This window comes from Euwallacea fornicatus, chromosome 26 (assembly GCF_040115645.1).
Source record: "Euwallacea fornicatus isolate EFF26 chromosome 26, ASM4011564v1, whole genome shotgun sequence".
Lineage (NCBI taxonomy): Eukaryota > Metazoa > Arthropoda > Insecta > Coleoptera > Curculionidae > Euwallacea > Euwallacea fornicatus.
The window spans coordinates 1,503,530-1,520,540 of record NC_089566.1 but is presented as its reverse complement, the minus strand read 5'-3'; the positions used below and the strand labels follow the sequence as shown (position 1 = coordinate 1,520,540).

At 35.4% G+C, this 17,011-nt stretch overlaps 1 protein-coding gene across 1 annotated transcript; it reads right to left on the bottom strand.

Moving 5' to 3' along the window:
* Window positions 1–234: 234 nt before the first annotated feature.
* LOC136347132 (uncharacterized) lies at window positions 235–15,686 on the bottom strand. Its single transcript, XM_066296837.1, has 10 exons — window positions 15,384–15,686; window positions 12,162–12,354; window positions 11,142–11,318; window positions 10,840–11,078; window positions 8,850–9,158; window positions 8,510–8,795; window positions 4,184–8,400; window positions 1,942–4,099; window positions 1,478–1,638; window positions 235–1,423 (listed from the first exon to the last, which is right to left on the bottom strand). Exons 1-10 carry the CDS (start codon window positions 15,468–15,470, stop codon window positions 518–520), a joined length of 8,733 nt encoding a protein of 2,910 aa, XP_066152934.1. The 5' UTR covers window positions 15,471–15,686; the 3' UTR covers window positions 235–517.
* Window positions 15,687–17,011: the final 1,325 nt, after the last annotated feature.

Below are 17,011 nucleotides of genomic sequence, written 5' to 3'. Positions count from 1 at the left end.
AATATCCACACTTGACGAATAGGTCAGCACATGAATTTTTACAAGTTTTTCTCTATTATTCCGACACTGCACGTTTCTTAATTTGTACTACAGCGCAGTAATCTTTATTATTCCAGTGAATTATAATAGGGAAATAACATTATTCTTCCATTTCGGTCGTAAACGTAAATGTTAGGATTCTACGGAGAAGAGACAGTAAAGCCGTTATGGATTGATATAATATGAGAACAAACATTGAAATTTCTCATGATATTTATTCGCAGGTGATATATTTTATACGACAACAAACAATGGCAAACCGATGAGCAAATATATATTTACAATAGTTTAACTATAGACATAGAGTATTAACTTAAATTTTTACGCTACGTGACCCTAATTTACACACGAAAATGGGTTACTTAGCCTATGAAGTATAAATTTTGTTAACCTTAGGGAGTGACTGTAACCAGGGCGCAAATTTAAAAATTTCCTTTCCCAGTTCATTGAGGACCGAATATTATACCATTTTCCCGCACTATCTCTTTTTACTTAGCGAAAGCTTCTTATTCGGAACGGGGCTCTGCGAGTTAACTCTCTTCCTAGGGTTGCATACGTTAACGCTTCGAGAACCGTTCACACATAAACACCCTTTTTTTACAATTTTCCGTGGACTCCGGATGGCATCTAATGTCAACGAGTTTTCGTGAACAGGACAACGCGTAGACGCCGAGTCTTCCAGGTTTAACGTGGAATCCATAATTACAACAGTTTTCTCCTGAGTGGCAGTTGATATTTCACTTTCCTTCAATACCTCGAGAGTATCTTCGGAACTTGTGACCTCCTCTTCTTGCCAACCATCTGTTTGTTTGTTCAGACAGCTTTTTTTCTTATTTGAATACTTGTACTTGTATTTGGAGGAAGCGTGAGTACTATCTCCGTGGATTGAAGATATCGGAGAACTGAGTGTTACTTCAGATATGGTTGCACAATGAGGGAGCAGGGTAGAATCATCGCATGACAATGCCATTTCGACATTGCCGTTGCCATTACGGCGGTCCACTCCCGGTTCAACTGGAGCTTGGTATCCCATATATTCGAAGAGATCGTTACGCAATGATTCTGAATTCTCATCATCGCTGAACAAATGCATGCCGTGGTCTTTGGTTTTTGTTTCCGTGGTCTGAATTTTTTGTTCGTAAGATGGGGAATGGTTCGAGTCAAAAAGCAAATCGGCTTCGGGAAATAAATCACTAGTACTGGGTTCATCTACACCCAAATCTTCGCACTCTTCCGAGAGCGATTTTTGTAAGCGGAGTTCCCTTTCGATTGCAGCTTGTTTTTGAATTTCAGTCTCCGCTTTTTTATTCGAGCTTTTCTTGGTTCTTATGGCATAATAAATTGCATTTGTTTTAAATACTCTCGTGGGTGCGGCTTGAGCGGCCTAAACAAACAAAAATGATTTAAAACATCAACTGAACATACTGAAAATCAATACCTTCCCCAGGTTATGACTGAAATCTTTTGCTGAATTACTCATGGATGTTTCTTCCACTTTCCCATATTTGGCGATCTCGGAGTTCGATAGCATGGGCCCATTTGACGTCGTTGTAGTGACCAAAACTGAGCCTGAACGATCATCGGGTTTAGACGAATTCCCTACAAAATTCATCTATGGATAATTTATTAAATGAAAATTATTACGCGCATCCAAATAATATAATACGTGGCAGGAAATTTATCATTTAAATGTCGGAGACAAGTACATAAAAATTACGAGTCGCTCAGCCTGTCACGTATTTTATAAGCTTATTGAAAACATAATTGGTTAATTATTTATTGGGATTTGGACCTATTCAGTTAAAAATGCATAAAACCACGACATATTACGTTATGACACGCAATCTAAATATCAGTTTGAACCGATAGGTCTAATCCAAACTACTAACTAATTATTCACACCTGTTGTTGGCGAGACGAGGCCGCTTTTTTTAACTCTCGCAGCTATTACTGATGTTGCAACTCCGATGGTTTTCTGGATAGATTCCTGAGTCTCGGTAATGGCAAAATCGACCGAATGATCGGCTACTACTTCGGTTTCTATGGTTTCAGCATTGGAACCCTGCGTTAATTCAGTGGTGACATTTGTACTGCTGTCAGGTTGGGAGGCGTCGGAAGACTTATTCTGTACACTGAGGGCATCCGTCGGTGAAGCTATCGCGAGAAGAAGTTCACTGTTGCTCACTTTGTCAGTATCTTCTAACTTTTTAAGAGTTATGGTTTGGCCTAGGGCCACGGCAGTTACAGAATTCGACGGTACGACCATCGATGGCGACTGAGAGTTCACGGTGGAGACGGCTTGTGACGAAATACTAGTGAATGGTTGTAAAGTTGAATATTTAACTGCGGAAACAGTGCTCTTTTTTTTCTGGTTTACAAAACTTTGAAAAAGCAACATGTTTTGACCCGATCTGGTAGGCACCGTAGTAAAAATTTTACTACCGCCTGACACCACAGCAATTTGCTGCCCTCCTTTCACTACAGACACTGGCATTATGTAATTGCCAGGCATCAGGACGGCTGTATTCGGCATTTTTAAAGCCTCATTGACACCCGTGTCCGCTATAATGACGTTTCTAGGTTGAGTTGATGAGTCGGTAACTAGCAAAGGTCTAGAAGCCGCGGCAACTGGCACAGTAAGCTCTAAATTTGGTTCGGGTGGAGTGGTGCTAGCGGACTGCGATTGTTCCTCGTCGGTCATAGACAAATGGACTACGTTTCCGTTAGAACTATCTTCACTTCCCATAGTCAGATCCTCGTTGTCCGTTTCAACTAAGCTAACCACGGACGAATTGTTATTTTTCTTTTTTTTCTTCTTACCCGAGGGGGATGAAGTTGCAGCATTTGAATTAGGATTACTCGGTGGATTAGACCTTCTGCGTGGAGCTGGTTTATTATTTAGATCTGGAGAGTTCCGCAACTGTTCTGCATACTCAGCTAAAATGTCAAATATTCTCTGAGTAGTATGTTCATCTTCCTGGGGTTTTTGTTGAGGTTTACAAATTGCTGCAGCAACTGTTGTCGGGGAAGTTTTCGCTACAGAACTACGAATACTTTTTTGTTTTGGTGGCTTAACGGTTACCTTGGGTAAGGTCATTCCACTAGTCTGATTTATTGAAGTACTATCCTGAGAGGAGACATTAGTAGACGTAACGTTCTGCGGCATGGAACTGTAACTACTGACAACTACTACAGGCGCCAGTTGGGTATACTTTTGAACTTGATTAACATATGTAAAACTAATCCGCTGTTGCTGAGACTCTTGATTTGTATCTTGCACTGTTGATTCTACTTGGGTGGAGTTACTACTACGTTCTTTCACTTGCTTATATACCATATCGAACTCTCTCAGCTGTTCTAATGTAGTGGAACTAACATTGGGCTGGGGTGCACGCACCGCATTGGTCGGTATCTGAACCTGAACAGGTTTGATGATCCTCGCGGTTGCAGGCGGTACACTGCCAGGTCTGCACAGTGTGATCCTAGTGGCAGAATATTCTTCGACTACTTCTCCATTATGTTCAGTTATCTTAGGTTTCCCTTGTAAGGCTGCCGCTAACAGAGCGCTCATTTTATTCTGAATAACAGTCTCCTTGACAAGACTAATTTGCTCGTGCGACGAACCAGTTATCCGAAATAGTTGTCTCGTATTGCTGCCTGGGGGTATCAAGCTTACGGTTTGTCCCACTGGTACTTGTCCTCTAAAAATTACATTTCCGCTAATCGGTTGCACGTTGGCCGGCAATGCTTTAGTAGTGGTGACTTTTTTTATATCTGCACCAATAACAGCAGCCGATGTTTCGTTCGTCGAAGCAGATTCCGTAACTGTTTCGTTACCTCTCTGATAAACATTACTTTTACCAAAAGCTTGCTGAAATTTTGGCAATGACGAGCTTTTACAAATAAACTGCAAGATAGTACCGCCTTGGGCTGGCGTAGAAGATGTGCTCGCGACACCTGCCTGAGTAGTAGTGGTCACAATTCGTAAATTTGTATTAACACTTTTAGTTGCCTGAGCTTCAGCACGATCCTGGGGTTCTACTTTTATAACCGCTGTTGCCTAAAATAATGAATTAAGAATGATTACACCGAACAAATAGGTACACACATTTTTTGAATTAGAGTAAGAACAAATGGCACCTACCGGTTTTTCTACTGATCCATGTGTTGGTCGTATGATCTGCTGAGATAGTATATTAACAAATGGACCTCTGGGTGCGGATGATTTTTGTCCTGGCTTATTCGAACTTAAAATATTGATCAACGTGGATTGTTGTGCGTTAGTTGTAATAGGTACGGCGTCCGTGGAAGAACTCGCGGGGGATACTTCTGCGTTGCTCTCAAAATTATCAGATTTTCTCTCTGGTGTTTTAGGTTGACCTATTCTCTGAATGTGAGGAGTGATTTGTGTACTAGTCTGTGTATTTTGACCGGTTACACTTGGCGATCGGGAAACGGTATGTTGTACAACGTTTACTACATGATTCACATTGTTCGGGAGGATTTCGGAATAGTCGTTCAATCCAGGGATCTGAATTTTCAATGGACCAACACCGTGACTCCGTTCCATAGGTCCTGTTTCCTTAGATACTACGCTGTAAAACTTGTCTTCGTAAATTCTCACATGTATTCGATAATTATTCTGATTATTCTCGTGAGAGTCGTTTAATTTGCTTCGTTTACTGCGATTGTCGGTGAAAAATTTATCCAGTTTACAACGGATATTACAATCTGCTAGCGGAGATGCCTTGCTAAACGCATCTTCGTCGGATCCTTCATCACATGTTTTAAGTCGATCTGATACAATCACCTTTACGTTAGGCAGAGCGAATATTTCGTGCAATCGTTTTAACGCAAGAGTTAATCGACGACCTCTAGACTTATGAATATCTTTTTCCTGGTCTAACTTAAAACAGGGAACGTCATCGTGTTTTCGTTTGCGCGAGTTGCTATAGTACCTTTTTATACTCATGTGATCATAAGAAAGTTTTTCGAAAAATTTACACTTGTGCGGACTATAGTCAAATCTACTGGTGGCTTGCCCGATGGATTTTGTGGTAAAATCCACAGACGCATGTTCATATCTATTTTCCTTATCCACTTCTTGATATCCCTGGGGTTGAAGATGGTCCAGAAAAGGAGCGAACCTATCTAGCTTGAGATGCCCCATTCTGCCCATATCATCTTTTCCGGAAAATCGAAACATTTTACTTTTTAATTTTTTACTATAATTATGCATATATTCTACAAAGTTAAGATTTTCAATGTTTACCCGTAACTGTTTCTCCAAGAATTTTGTTTTCATGGGTAAAAAAACTCCTTGATTATGACCCTTTTTTGAGGAAGGACACGAAATATTAAGTGACTTTGACCAACTTAAATCTGCCCTCGTCACAGCAATATCTGGTCTAGATGCAGTTATCACTTCTCGGTTGAGACATTTATCGACATTGAAATTATTTTTACATTGACTAACCTGAGAAAAGTTTGTCTTGAATTCTTTATCAATAACAGAACTAATACTAGTACGGTTTACGGTCATTTGCAGACTCTCATGTTCCGTAGATTCAAGTGCCTGAGGTTCGCTCTCGAGCCACTCGTCTATCTGCGCCATAAGTTCGTCGTTATCACATACTCTGGATTCAGTAGGAAGGTTAACAACGAGCCGTTCGCGGGAACTATTATTACTATCACAGTCCAACATATTTACATTTTTCTTTATTGTATCAGAATTGTTGCCGTTTCTGTATGTCACCCTTTCCACCTCGTCAATTTCCTTCTCAATATTGCTGTGGTTTTCTGCCGAAATGTTTGACACGTTAGAACATACACGCTCTTCCCAATCCTGCTCGATTTCTACGACTTCGTAGAAATCAGAGAGATTATTATCAGGACCAGTTATCTCAGTTGAACACAGATCAGTCTTCTCGATACTAGCAAGCCCGTTGTCTCTGTCATAATCCATCATCGCGTTTCTGAAAGAAAACGACTTCTGAGTGTTTCTTTGATGCTCCTGAGGCACCCCAAGACTCTTCGAATTGACCGTTAACTTGTCCGGGTTGCATATTGATAGTAGGTCCTCCGGCCTGAATGTTGCTTTGCATGCGCCCTGAGTGAGCGAAGCCAGAGAAAGAACCTGCTTCACTTTCTCTTGGGGTACCATAATTACACTGTCCAAACGGAAAGGGACGGGAAGCGGTTTTTTGAGGATTCCGGGTTTCGAAGTTTTCGGGGATATTAGTTGATAATCCGGAACAGTAATTGTTGTAGACTTTTGCGACGGAACCAATACCAAGGCTGTTTTGTCCTCGAGTCTTGCATTCCGGTATGGTGTTGTTTTGAAAAAAGTTCGTAAGATTATGATTTCTCTGTGAATTGAAGTCTCCTTTAATAAGACAGTTTGAGGAGGAGGAAGCAAACAAGTGATTCGCGGATCGATCAGTGGCGATGTGAGAGATGAGGCCACATTCAACCTCGGCAGAACTCGAGTTACAGGATGACACGGTGGAATAATAATCGGGGGTCTCGTCGTTTCTACTAGTATTTGTTTCATACTGGTTTCCTTGGAAATATTTTTCGGAGACGCTAAACATTCCGTTTCTATTTCCCTGGATGATCGATCGAGAACTTCCGGAGATTTTGGGTTGAAGATCGGCAACTTGGATCTTACGATTAATATCCTTGGTATTTTGCAAACTAATTTTGACACCAGGATTGCTTGGTCTAGGGGTTCTAATGGAATTGTGAGTTCCTTTAATCGAAACGGAGCTCTCGAAATACTCTCTTGCTCCATTTTGGTACGGTGCCTTTGAAGATTCTCTTTGTATTCCTCTAAATCTAGCTTGGCTAATTTGACTTTCAGGTTCAATAGACCCAACGGTGGGACCCCAGGCGGTATAAGAACCCCTTCGTCTGACTTTCTCTTCCTGTTCGGAGACAAAGCTTGAACCTGGGTGGAGCTTTTCGCGCTGGAATGACAGCTGCTGTCTTTTTGAAGCTTCGTTTTGCAGTCGTCGCTGATACCATTCGGCAAGAACGTTTCCAGCAGTGATCTCGCTGGGGTCGGTAGAGGTACTTGGACTAACTGCTTCTGGTCTTCCGCCACTTGCCCACCAAGTCGAGGCAAGGTGGCAGCTACTCCGTTTTTTGACTGAGTTAATGTCGAATCCATGTCCATATCTTGCACAACTTCTCTTAACAGAGCATCCAAATCAGAAACTTTTCTCGGCGAACTCGTTCTAGATCGATCTTGAGTTGAGGTTCTAGCACTCGGTAATAATTTGTCTCGAGTCTTCTTTGGGTTGTGCAATCTTTGTGTTGTTAACGGAAACCCACTCGGAGACTTTTGCGCATTCTGACTACTCATCTTTCGTTGATCTGCAGACACTCCACCTAGGTTAACATTCGAAGGAAGAGTCATTTGAGAAGGGTTATGCGTAGCAAATTTAGGCACCCCAAAAGTGAGACTACTTTTTATTATATTAGAGACAAAGCTAGTCGAAGTTACGCTACTTAGGTTTGCAGAGTTAAATACTGAGTTAGCGGATTCTCCCAATAAGTTTCCGCTTACACACAACGTAACGTCACTATTTGTAAGAAAAGAATCGCTTCTTCTTTTTTCGCCTGTTATTTGTGTTGAATGATATTTATCCGAATTCCCAACAAGCGAAAATGGATAAATGTTTCCCCCGTTTTGGGGTGCATTCAACAAATATTCTCGAGCAGGATAGGCTACCGTTTTATCAAGAACAAAAGAATCGGAGTCTTCCTTTTTCCTTTTGAGGCTCGGTCTAAACATTCGAAGACTTTTAAGAGTATCAGGATCTGACTTCGACTGAGCCAACGCAGAATTTGCTTCTCCCATCCCGTCGCTTCCAAAGCACATAGATTTATAATGGCAAGTCGAATCACCGCTAATCGATGTCTCTGTTTCTGACACAAAATCTATATCAAGGTATTGTTCGTAACCTTTTTCTATTCCAGTGTATTCGTCAACAGGTTCTCTCTTTATGTGTTTAAACATGGAATAATCTACGTCGATAAACTTCAATTCGGTAACGAAATTTTTCATCTTTTCTGGATCGTTTAAGTAAAGGATGCACAACCTATACAAGTCTTCCCACGAAAGGAGCCAACTTAATATCTGGTAACGTGGATTCGATAAACAGACTATTAAATCGTCGCACAAAGCTTCGGAAATGCCCAAATCCGATTCCTGAAGAGCTTCCTGTAAGGGTGTATTCGTATGAAGGGAAGCGGTTAATTCAGGCTTGCACATCCACTCTCCACATTCAGGACAAACCCAAGCAAGTTCATCTGAAGATGAAATGGGAGGATGAAGTCGACACTTCCACTCTTGTCCTGCAAGAAATCAAATGAGAAAAAAAGTTAATATATTAATAATTCGTTAAATTTTGTAATTTTGTAAATATTGGGAGGTATTCTTTCATAAATCTTTTACTTAACTTACCGGTATCTAAAACTGGAAACCCGCTCCGTTTTGCAAGTTCCTCGATACAATGTAAACGTTCTTTAGTGGGTTCCAAACTGAAAGCTGTCAAAATACATTCTCGGGCCACCTTCACGTGGTCGTTTAAGAGATCTGCCAAATTTGAAAACGTTCGTGCCAATCTAGAGGTAGTCGATTTTACTTTCTCGTCTTCATTGGCGTGTTTCAAGCGTTCTAATTCATTCATGTCAGTTGTCAATGCCCGAATATACATTTCGATAACAAAGTGTCTCAACTTGACCGCAGCCTAAGGAAAAACAAAGCCATCAATTTGCCTACCTTTGAAATAAATTTAACCTACCTCTCTATGAATATTGTCACACATGATACACAATCCCTCTGCATCTGCGAGGTTAGTCAAATTTCTGACAGACAAGACAAATTCCTGTAGAAGATTTTCTGTGTTGGATAGCGATAAATATGTCTTTAACAAGTCTGTCAATAGGTCTTTCAGCTCTATGTTATATTTTATAAGAGCTTTTGACAAAAAAAATCTACAGCCAAAAATTGCAATTTTGTGACAATTACGCCATATTTTCGATATTTTAACTCGCTTTTTTGCAAATCTTTTAATTAGCTGTACTCCTTCCTCTAGTTTTAAACCCTCAAACTGAAAAACATAAACTATTTTGTAACACCAGTTTAAAAAAGTTAGAATTTGTAATGTTATGGACGAAAGAAACAAGGTAATACCCACATATCGATACCAAATATTGGTTTCACTGAAAATAAGATCAACTATCTGATTTGACATAGAAGACCTTTTTTTATTTCTCACCCATATCCATAAATTGTTATGTTTTAGGATTTCTAACACTTTGCACTATAATAAAGTCTTTCCAAGTAGTGGTGAAAAAAATTTTAAAATTATTTTTGTAATACATTCATCACATATATTTCAATAAAACTTGTATTTTATTTCTAATATTTGGGCCCTTATGCAATTCCAAACATACTTCCGATTTTAAATTTTTTATAAAAATTAAGTCTTGAAAATGTGCATGTAAAAAAATGCTTCAGAGAAATTTTAATGGAATATTAAAATTTTGAACAGAGATCTTACCGTCCGGCTGAAAAGTGTTCTGTAGTACCGGAATGGTCATAAAAATCAAAATTTGATATTCGCCATCAAATGTATGATAAAAATTGAGCTTCAAACTACAAAATCATTTTCTTTCTATAGCAGCTCCAAATATGATTTACTCTTTAAAAGTGCACAATTTATGGGTATGAAATTATTATAAATATATTTTTACCCTAACCAATTTAAAACCCTAACTTTTTTAATTGAAATAATCACTTAGGTGATTTTGTTATTGCCCTGTACACAAAATCTTTCAGAAAAAGAAAAATGGTACTTGAAACTATATGTATAACCAATTATAGTATAAAGAAAATGTTATGACAACTTTTTTCTGTGACGTTCCTTATGCGAATATAGAAAAAAAAACTAAAAAGTTTCAAAATGGCTTTTCCCTAATTTAGTTAATAAAAATAATTATTTGAAACATTTTTTGCACAATTATTTATAGTGTTTATTTTGTGACTTTGAAGATTAATCACACAAAAGAATCTCAAAGGAACTTCTTTTTGCAAATTGAGAAAAGAATGTGGAAACGAATTTTATTTTGAGAGCAGTATTTGCGTCTCTAAAAATAATTTATAATAGAATAAAATCTTCTTGGGAAAGCTCTATAAAAAATTAAAGACTTTCTTTTTTTGAAACACCTTGTATAGGGTTCCTTATATGTATCTATAAGCGAATCAAATTGACTTGGTCATAAACTGTATGAATCAAGGCAAAATGTTAAATATAAATTTTTAACATCAGATAAAAGGTTGATTATCAACTGCGTTATTTCAAATAAAGCACTGTCCACGATTTAGCATTTTTTGGTTTTATAAAGTTTTCGAAATATTAACGTTTAAACGTGCCACTAGCCACTAATTTCTTGAACTTCTGAAAACCCTTCTTTTTATCTTACAGGGATTTTGCACTACATTGTTTCCTTTATGATAAATAAAGCAATGTATGTCTTGCTTCTTATCCACAATCCCAATCCAAGAGGAAATCCAAAAATTACCAATTATCCAAGATGTTTTATTTGAAATAAGACAGTTGAAAGTTGTCCGATTTTTTAAAACTCTGCTCATTCCAGTAAGCACTAGTTTTATAATTAATAAAATACTTTGCAACGTTTGTAATTTTTCATTGAATCATTCAGTTTTGATTCTAATTGACCCTTTTCATACATAAAAACCTAATTATAATAAAAAAAAAAGGTTTATACCTGTTCCAGAATTTTAGCTTTGTCTTGAAATTTGAACAGAAGAGCAATGTATATATCGAATATAAACCAAAGTTGAGTTTCTGTTGCATTCAGATTAAAATTTTGCTCTGCTGCTTGTTTCTTACACCTCAAAAAGTTTGTAACCAGATTTAAGGCAAGATCTTCACAATGGTTTTCACATAGCTTTTTTAAACGAACAGATATCAAATAGGCTGTTTCTACACAAAAAAATTCAATTTCTGAAACATAAAAAAAATTATACAAGGTTAACTTAACCCTTGGGTATATATATTTTTATTCACCTTGAGACCCAATTTCTGCATCTCGCTGTTGAATGAGGTTGCATAGTACTGGATCTTCCCAAGGCTTTTTCACTACATCGGCTAATTTTTGGCAACGTGTGGAAAAGGCATCATTCACATTGGCCAAGCTTTGTTGAGCATTTTCTATGCATTGCAGAAGGCTATCTCGGAAACATTCTAAAATATATTTAATAATTAATATAAAGAAATAAAGATACAGATACAAATAAAATAAAGAATTCATTATATAATCTCTATGTAACTTTCATAGTTTGAAAGATAATCCTATTGACTTAAATTCTTAATTATAAAAGTCAATAGAATATTCCTTATAAGATAATTCAAAAAGGATCTACAAATCTGTTAAAAATAGGGTTCCTATGTGTTTTATACTAATGGAACGAAATTGTATTAGTTTTTTTTTCTGTATTAAACTAAGGCTTTCTTTATGTTTGTTAGCACAAAAAAGTTGTGGAGCATTCTGTAATATATATATGTATATATATATATATTTGTAAGCTCATGCTCAGTTGTTTTTTTTAAATCATGCAGTAATTTATTATTAAATGGTTCACGTGGGTAATGGAAACATTGTCATTGTCCAGAACAGCTTAAAAATGAAGAATTTTAGAGATTACGAAATACTTTTTTTTTCAATTTTTCAATTAGGATTTTTAATTCAAGCCCATTCAGAACATACAAATTACAGTTTTATCATTTGAATTTTTCAAGTGAATAAAGACCGGCATTGAAAATTTATAAAAATAAACTACACATTTTAAATTTTAACAGTCACTTCTAATCTGATTAGTATTTTATATCATCTATATACTTTAGTATCATAATGATTCACAAATATCTTTTATAACAATTGACATTTAAAGGATTTATAAGATGTCCTGATTATCTGAGTATTTGGTTTTCCAACACAAATAGTTCCCCATATTATCTTATTCCTACGTTCTTTTTTGTATTAGATTCTATTCTACTGTCAACTTGTTATCATGTGCTTACAATTACCTTTAGTTGATCTCCATTCTCCTGTCAAAACTATATTCAGTGCATGTAATTTTGCCCAATCTATGATCTGTATTACATATTTAATATCAAACTGGGAAAAATTTAGTTCAGAAATGCTCTTCCAAACCTCTATCAATGATTCAACTTTTTTTTCAAACGTCTCTGACTTATCATTCAGAATGGATTCATGTTTCTAAAACAAAACATAAAACTCCTTAAATCTACTATCTAACGAAAATGTAGGTACCTACCTACAATGGTAACAATTTTAAAAATAGATAATCAGTTCCTTGTTAAAGAGATGATCTAACAATTTTCGAATTCCGTTTACACATAAGTTCACATACTCTGATAAACTTCTTGCCAACATCTTAACACAATAAAAGTGGTATGTACACTTACTTTAAATGGTCCCAGAAACATTGACACAAATTAGTATTGGTATAGGATACTAAGGGTTAAAAACATAGAGTGTTTGGGTTAAACTTGTCATAAGCTGAATTTATAAATTCTGTTACTGCATTGCTGGTTATTTGTTTAATCAAATTTGATTTTTTGTTGTTTGTTATTTCATATTTCGCCAATAAGAAGGAGAGCTTGCATCACAAGAGATTCATGACATGGAATGTCATTAAATCTCCCCTACAATTTAAACTTACAAGAAAAGAGTCGTTTTGACTTGATTTAGGTTATTAATTAACCTGAGTTTTTTACTGCCTTCGTTCTCTTTCGTTTTGAATTTTAAGCTGAATGGGTTGTGACATATCACACCTGTAAACTTTATAATCAATTCCAGCCAACATTTGACCCAACTGAAACTATATATAAATTGCTTCATCAAATGGACTTGAAATACGCGACCAGACAACAAGTGTGAACGTGGTCCTGAGTTGCTCTATTTCTTTAGCTCCTAGCACCTCATGTTTCTGGAACACCCTGTATACTACATACAAGCATTTCTGAAAAATGATTGGCCAAATTCTAAAAATTTTAAGCAATTCAAAAGAAAATTTAACACAAAATTTACATTAACACACATTTGGTATAAAACTAACTACTCTTCTTTCTATTAGATTTAAAATTAGGAAGATTAGTTAAGTGTCAACCTTTAATGTATTAAATAATTATTTGCACGATTAGAAGTTCAGTAAAAAGTTAATAAAAATCAGGATTTTGGTACACATTACAGAAATATTTTACTTTATATTATTATATAATTGTAAATATTGAAATAACCATATTTTTATTCCTCCTAAGTGATATAGATATGCTTTTAGATGTCATTAAACTAAAGTTTTCATTGAATTATTTTCTTGGTTATTTCTGGTATTGTTGAATCTGGTATCTTTAAGCAAAATATATTTTAATACGCTAATTTTGTGAAAAAAAAAATTAACAAGGATATCAAATTATGTTACTTATATTTCTTGCAGTTATTTGTCTAGTGCAGGAATCATAACAGTCAATATAAACTATTTATTATTTATGTAGTTTTGCTTCTAGTTATGTGTTCCTACTTATTTTCTGTAAGTTACATGACGTTCATATAAGCATTCCTCAAATTGCCATTAACCAGAACAAATCCAAATAAAAGTAAATATTGGAAATTATTCTTTATTATGCATTGTTAAATAGAAAAATAACATGTAATTTCGTTTGAGTGCTAAATGTATAGTCTGAGACAAATGTTTGATTTCTATCGTACAGTTTGCCTTTAAATGATGACCAAAAAAATGCTTATCAATTATTGCGAGATCAATTCCCTTACTAACAAAAAAAAATATAAAACACCTAGGAGTTTGCCTACATGCTAAATATTTTTTGTTATAAGAAAACTTAGAAAACTTATTGACTTTAATGTTTTCAAAGTTAGATACTACTACTTACTTTTTAGACTCGGCTGTCATGGTATTATATATAATTCCAAAAATAAAAAAATTTTGGACTGCAATACTTTGTGTTGAAAGTGATGTTGGAACTGAAGCACAGGAATAATAGCAACACATGAATATTACCATGTTTACATATTTTGTCAAAATTATGAGATATACCGCACAAGTTAAGATTTATCCTACTTGAACTGTTGAAGATGTTAGAGTAAAGTATTTGTATGTAACAAGTAGAACACAACTAATTACTTTGAATCTCCATTCTACAAGTTACCACATTTGGTAGGGAAACTACTTTTTAGGGTAGTAGTATCTTCTCCTCTCCACACCGTGAAAGTTAAAAAATGCCTATTGAAAAACGCCTATTATGATGTTAGGAGTATCTGAAAATCAACTCACTTCATTTAACATGGGGTTGAGGTGATAACTCTAACTGTGAACTGCTCTCTCCACTGCGAAAATGTGATCAAATATTATAAATTAATGAATGTGTTTTGTGTGATATTATTCATTTATATTTTGCTTTTTATTTATTTCAGTTTATTTTAGTCTATTCTATCACTAATGACTTTTGAAAAAATTTTTTTGTTCAAGACAACTACAATGATTTACATACATATCTACATATCTATTTAACTTATTTTCTCTAACTTATCGTTAAAACTTTGTAAGAAGGGAAAACATAAGTTTTTTACTTTTAAAATGTTTCTAGTAATTAATATTGTAAATGAAATACCATGTTTCTGTAATGTGTACTGGTTTCATTATTTCATGCTTTGGTTGTGATCTTCCATGAAGATAGTTGCTCTGGCAGTTAGTTAAAACATTAATACCTAATACATTTCCTTTACTTAACTCACAAGCATGTATTAAGTTTGGAAAAGTAAGTTTCTGGTAAGTAACTAGTGTATTTAGTTTTGAATTGAAATTTTAGTATTAGAGTGAAATGAAGATTTCCCTATTTTTAAAACTTCATTTTCTAAACATTTGAGCCGCATTTTGCAGGACGACAATAGCAGCAAATTCCAAGTGTTCCTAGAAACTTTTTGCTGTGGCTGCAGTTTAATAAGGCTTTTAAATAATTATATCAAAAATCGACATAACAATTGGTCTAGTATTAAATACGTCTTAATGCATAATCTATAAACATAAAACAATAAATAAAAACAAACAGTGACGTCTACTAGTTATTACTTTGATATTACTCTCCATGCAATTTGGAATATGGCCGCCAATGTGAAAAGGAATTGCATTACTGCATCACATATATCATTAATCATAAAACATGCAAAGCATTACTAAAACTAGGATTACATAAATTTAAAGATTTCACCTTGTACACATTTAAGTAGTATCTTTCTTGATCTTTGTTTACTTCAGCCGTACATTCAAATTTGTTATGTTCTTCTTGGGACGCCATATTTATACTACGGAATTGCACGCAAACTCTTTCCTATTCCTACTTCATCTCGACAACGAATTACGGTACAAAACGCAACGCAACGCGAAACTGGCATTGTGTTTTGCCGAAACGCCAAATCATAAGAAATGTAATCCAAAAATTTCACTTTCTCTCCAAACAGTCCAAAGCAAACTACTAATTACTCCTTCGAATTAATCGAATTGGAGTTTAGGTTAGGTATTAGGTAGCTCCGGGCCCTGATTCCATAAGAATATGCGAGAGTGAGAGTGAAATATTTGTCGGTGTTGATTGGTCAAAAAGTTTCATTCGCCAATTTCATTGGTCAAAAATTTTCATTCTCACTCTCACATGTTCCTATAGAATCGGGCTCCCATGTTAGCTTTTAGGTAGGTGGTAGCAATGATCTCTTCTTTTTATCCTTCTCCTAATATATATATAAAGGGTGATCACAAATATATAAGGGATGTCTAGAATCACTTCATTTGTTAGTAAGATGTTTGTAAATAGCAGATTGGTTAATTAACGTCTTACGTGTACTGTTCACTGTCTACTGTGAGGTTTTTTTTAATAATCACCCATTATGAACAGTGTCTCGAGAACTATAATTCAATTCTGTTTCAAAAAACTACTGCGAATTGCCGAATTCGAAATATTTTTCAAACTTGCAAAAACTTTTTACATCCCTATGGCCGCCATATTGTTTTTTAACACATTAGAAAATAGCTTTATTTTTCTTTCTAAGATCCTTTCCGAACTCTATTGAAATATTACGGTTTTGTCAAAAAATTAAATAGTTTTCTTCGAAGTTCGCCGTGACCTGGACGATGTTTGATGGACTTGACAAAACAACTGCTGCTACTTCTACACGCAATTATTAACAAAACAATAACAAATTTGTTGAAAAAAACGTTAGAAATCACGGAAACTTTGAAGAAACATAACCAAAGGTCTATCAAAATAATAATCAGGCTTGTAATCACAGACCTAAAGAATATTTTAAGCCGAATTTAACTACATAGGCGCAAATTGCAAGAGAATTCGTGATACCACGGAAAATAATTCAAAGGAAATAAGTATCCTTTGCTGCAAAGCGTTTAATAAGCACAACAATTTTTGAACCATTGGGAATCCTCTCCGAGTGACTCAACATAAGCTATAATTTCAATTTGACATATAACTCGTTTCAGACAGTCGATTTATAGATTCATTCATTTACAGTTTAATCATTTTTCAAAGTTATAATTTTCTAATATATAGAGCAAATTTGCGCTACGCTGTGTATATTTTAGGTATTTATTATTTATATTGTCATTTTATTCTAATTTTATTTATTTATTTATTCCTATTGGATACGTCTTATAAGTCAAATGTACTTCCAAGCTTATAGTATAGAGCTTCCTACTTATTGCCTAGTTCCAAGGATGACTCACAGTGTCATACGACAAAGAGACACAGATAAAGAAAAAAGACAGCTTCATTTGTTCTATTCCTGCACCGATTCTGGTATTGGTGTTGGGGCGTGTTCTCTTTAAATTTTC